The sequence below is a fragment of the Pleuronectes platessa genome, chromosome 11 (genome assembly GCF_947347685.1).
Source record: "Pleuronectes platessa chromosome 11, fPlePla1.1, whole genome shotgun sequence".
Taxonomy (NCBI): Eukaryota; Metazoa; Chordata; class Actinopteri; order Pleuronectiformes; family Pleuronectidae; genus Pleuronectes; species Pleuronectes platessa.
The window spans coordinates 446990-451989 of record NC_070636.1 but is presented as its reverse complement, the minus strand read 5'-3'; the positions used below and the strand labels follow the sequence as shown (position 1 = coordinate 451989).

Genomic DNA, 5000 nt, shown 5'->3' with positions numbered 1-5000 from the left:
GGAAGCACACACATGTACACAAAGGAAGCACACACATGTACACAAAGGACGCACACACATGTTCACAAAGGACGCACACACATGCACACAAAGGAAGCACACACGTGTACACAAAGGAAGGACACACACACAGTACTCTCTGTACCTATAAGTATATATATTAAGTATTTGTGCGCCTTCTGAAACTTACAGAAGTGAAACAGACGAAACAAGGCAGTACCACCTGTACACCTGTGGGGGGGGGGGGGGGGGGGGGGGGCACGAGGATAAATCTTCAACAATGGAAACTATGTTTTTAATGCACAAATCTCTTTTGTACATAAATGTTGCATGAATGAGCCTCTGTCCTCCAGGAGGTGTTGTGGGGTGTATCCTCCAGGACCCGGATCAGAGCCTCCAGGACCCGGATCGGAGCCTGAACCCCGGACTTCCTCAGTATGAAGGCGTCCGGGGGTTCAGGCTCTGATCCCAACTTGGGCCTTGGAGGAACCATTGAACCGGTAACTGGTAGAAGAGAGGAGGAGCTACAGGTTTGGGGTCAGTGCAGCTCGTCACTGAAGTGGAGGAGAACCGGAGGAAACTGTTGAAACAGATGAAATTCAACAGGCGGAGCTTTATTCAGGGTTCAGGTCTGAAGTCAGGAATTCATTCAGGGTTCAGAGTTTGTTCTTCTGCTTTTCCTTTATTTATGTCAAGAGTGGAGAGAGAAGACAGACAGACACCAAACTAAATATTAATACCACTGTCTGTCCCAGATCCTTCCGTCTCTGTCCCAGATCTCAGGTCAGATTTAACTTCTCTGGTTTATTCATGTCAAAGAAAAAGATTTTTACATCCTCTCTCCCTCTTTCTGTGTTATGTAAGCTCTCTCGCTCTATTTCTGGAGTGAGATTCTCTTAGAGAAGCTGCAGCGTCAGTGGAACGGCTAAAAATAACTGCAGATGTCTGATTGGCTGACGGAACGGAGCTCCTTCTGCATATGTAATGAGGCGTAGGAACAGAAGGATGAATGAAAACCAGCAAACAGAACTCAGGAGACTTATTCCACCGTCCAGTGTGTGGTGAACACATCTGATTGGCTAACAGGGCATTTAGATATCCAACAAAGACAAACCCTGTGAGGACTCATGAAGGTCACATGAAGCTGGTTCATAATTCAGAGACGCATCTTCATCACAAAGTTGTGATCGTTAGTTTTTGCGTCATTTCCTCGTCCCGCTCGTACTATCGTCTCAGCTGCTCTGTCTGCAGCATCATGGCCTCAGTGGCTTGTTCTCTTTGTCCCATTGGACCTTCACTGCTCAGGAATGGAGGCTCCTTCAGAACGGGGGGGCTGAGTCACATGGTCTTCAGCCTGGAGGAGTCGCTGCTGAATGAAGTGCTGCAACCCCCCCCCACCTCCTGACCCTGATTACACACATTGTCACTTCGCTCACACTGTAATTATCACAGCGTCCGGCTGCGAAGCCAAATAACTCACACCACCGCTCAGGAGCAGACCGGGGACGAGTGAGGACATCGTCTCTGCTGAGTAGAGATGGACAGAGAGGGACGGGGACAGAGGAGGTGGAGAGAGAGAGGACGGTGAATTAGAGCTTCTGTTTGAACGAGGAAATTAATCAGGCTTTATTTGATTTGTGTGTTAACAACATGACGACATCAGCTCCTTCAGGTGCAGTACTCCACAGTACTACAGTAATACAGTACTCCACAGTACTCCAGTAATACAGTACTCCACAGTACTCAAGTACTCCACAGTACTCCAGTAATACAGTACTCCACAGCTCCACAGTACTCCAGTACTCCACAGTACTCCACAGTACTCCACAGCTCCACAGTACTCCAGTACTCCACAGTACTCCACAGCTCTACAGTACTCCAGTACTCCAGTACTCCACAGCTCTACAGTACTCCAGTACTCCAGTACTCCACAGCTCCACAGTACTCCAGTACTCCACAGTACTCCACAGTACTCAACAGCTCCACAGCACTCCAGTACTCCACAGTACTCCACAGTACTCCACAGTACTCCAAAGCTCTACAGTAATCCAGTACTCGATAGTACTCCACAGCTCTACAGTACTCCACAGCTCTACAGTACTCCAGTAATACAGTACTCCACAGTACTCCAGTACTCCACAGTACTCCACAGCTCTACAGCACTCCAGTAATACAGTACTCCACAGTACTCCACAATACTCCACAATACTCCACACTAGTTCAAATGCACCTAATGAACGTCCTTGTGGTTCAAACGTTATATTGTCGGAGGTGAAGATGCAGCTGCTTCTTCATCTTCTTCTTCTTCTTCTACTGTTTCATTCTGTCTCTACTTCCTGTGATTGGTCCAAACTCTCCAACAAAGTGTTTTCACTGCAAACCAACAGAACCTGGATCAGTTTGATCCAGAACCAGAACTCCTCTCCTGCTCTGAGGAACCGTTCACACCTGATGTTCAGACTGAAGTGAAGAGTCTGAAGCTCTGAACCAAACCAGGTGTGAACCAGTTATTGTTTAAACACTTGCTCACCATGTTTAATTCACAATAGACGAATGTGATTTAATAATGACTTGATAAGAGCCCGGACACTGATGCAGGGTCACATGTTGAAGTGAACCCGGCCTCAGGCCTCAGGACGCAGCAGCTGGTGGACAGCTGGTCTGACCTCTTACATCAGCAGCTGTGTGTTATTCTCCAAACGGCCTTAATCCTCACACGGGACGGAAACGTCTCCCAAGGGTCGATTCCTGTGACGTGGTCGTTCCCTCACAGCTGAGGGTCCTGATGCTCTTCACACGTTCAGCTGGTCCATCATCTCATCCTCGTCCGCTCAGGATCAGTTCAAATAGTAGGGATGGATCAAAGTGTGTGGTCTGTCCCGGAAAAAAACCAACAACCTGGTCAGTTGATCATCAGACCAGTTCAGCTGTGGGTTGACAAACTGTCCCATCACGCTGTTAGAGAGTCCCGTCATGGAACTACAGAGACACACACACTCTGTGGTCCAGCTGTGAGGAGGTTAGTGCTGAGACAGCAGCCGTCTCCTCAGTCCTCACCTGGTTCAACACACCCAGACAGAGACAGTGATGGACAACATCTGCTTCTCTCCTGTCTTTGTTTGGACGTGAGCTGGACACATCGGATCTCAGTGTGGACACGTTCAATGTGATCAGGTTCAAATCCCATCTGGATAGGAGCCCTGCTGTGCTCACCTCAGAAGGTCCAGAGCTGTGAAGCTGTTCAGACATGAGCCATGAAGCCTGGAAGCAACATGTTGTCTTCATCTGTTTAGAGCTTTCAAACAACTATGACTCATCTTTACGACAACAAAGACAAAGGATGAGATGAGACAGAGGGTTTAAAACGTGCTGACTCATCATTCAAACATCTGAGCTGGATAAAGGAGACAGGAGCTTGTGAGAGATGAACAAACCAGACACGTTCACATTGAAGCTTCTATTCAGAGCTGATTGGGAAATTATATGAATTAGTTTGTAAGTAGAGATGCACCGATCAATCGGCCGCCGATTAAAAAAGCCGGTTTTATATCCAATCGGCCACAATCGGTGACCTGCCGGTCACTGTCGTAATTTCCGGTTTTCGGCCGATCAAACTCACACGCATGCGCGGTGCGTAGCAGCTCAAGGCGCCCAGAGCAAAACAGCTAAAAACTAGCAAGACTCGGGAAGAAAACATGTCGCTGATTTGGACTTATTTCACTGTGTGCCAGGACGACCCAAAACACGCTGTTTGTAATGCTTGCAAGTCAAAAATAAGCCGTGGGGGATCAACGCCTAAGACATTTGGAACAACAAACTTAATACGCCACTTGGAAAAGAAGCACCCAGGTGTGTTTAGCACATATAAGGACACTGCCGCTAAGAGGAGGGATGCAGCAGAGTCGCAGCAACCACAACAACCCTCCACCATGGCTGCTATGTTCGACATCAACACTGAAAAGTGCAACGCCACCACTAAGAAAATAATGGAGTTCATGGCTCTGGACGACCAGCCGTTTAGCGTAGTACAGGATAAAGGCTTCGTAAACCTGATGAAACACCTGAGTCCACGGTACAAATTACCAAGTAGGCGGTACTTTTCTGACACAGCGCTGCCCGAGTTGTTTGAGAGAGTTTCAAGCCATATACACAAACTGCTGGACGGCACTAAATCCCCGGTCAGTTTCACAACGGACATTTGGACTTCTAACGTGAGCTTAATGTCAATGTTGAGCCTGACTGCTCAGTGGCTGGATGATGAATTTGAGCTACATCAAGTCCTTCTACGCTGTGAGGAATGCCCCGGGTCCCACACCGCCGACAATCTAAGAGCCAAATTTGACAAAATGTTGGCGGAGTGGAAAATCGATAAGAAGAGGGTTCATGTCGTGTTGCGTGACAACGCTAGGAATATGACCAAAGCACTGGATGATGGCAACCTCCCCAGTCTCCCGTGTATGGCACATACACTACAGTTAGCGGTGATTGAGGGACTGCAGTCTCAACGCTCTATCACTGACGCTGTGGCAACAGGCAGGAGAATAGTCACGCACTTCAAACACTCATCGCTAGCCTATTCAAAACTCCACGCTATCCAGGAGGAGTTGGGTCAACCCACGAAGCGCTTGCAACAGGATGTCCCCACGAGGTGGAACAGCACATTTTATATGTTGCAGTCGCTGTTGGAACAGAAACGTGCCCTGGGCTTATACGCAACAGAACACGAGCTCCCGGCCGTACTCACCACAAATCAGTGGGGGTTAATTGAGAATTTGTTGAGCATCCTTGAACCTTTTGAGGAACTCACTAAGACAATTAGCTCCTCGTCAGCCACCGCCGCAGTTGTCATCCCTGAAATCACCGCACTGAAGCGCCTTTTGGGGAGAGCAGCAGACACAGACCGTGGTGTGGGCACTGCCAAAGCCACGCTGTTGGAAGCAGTCCAGAGAAGGTTTAAAGACCTCGAGAAGAATCCACTGTACGCTGTGGCCACTGCTATG

General features: G+C 48.4%; 1 protein-coding gene across 1 annotated transcript in view; it reads right to left on the bottom strand.

Moving 5' to 3' along the window:
* The window catches only part of mdga2a (MAM domain containing glycosylphosphatidylinositol anchor 2a), a 28438-nt gene extending 27945 nt beyond the window's left edge, over positions 1-493 (bottom strand). Inside the window, 1 exon segment of the mRNA XM_053434722.1 lies at positions 331-493. Coding sequence (XP_053290697.1) covers positions 331-493 — 163 coding nt within the window.
* Between the last annotated feature and the right edge of the window lie 4507 nt (positions 494-5000).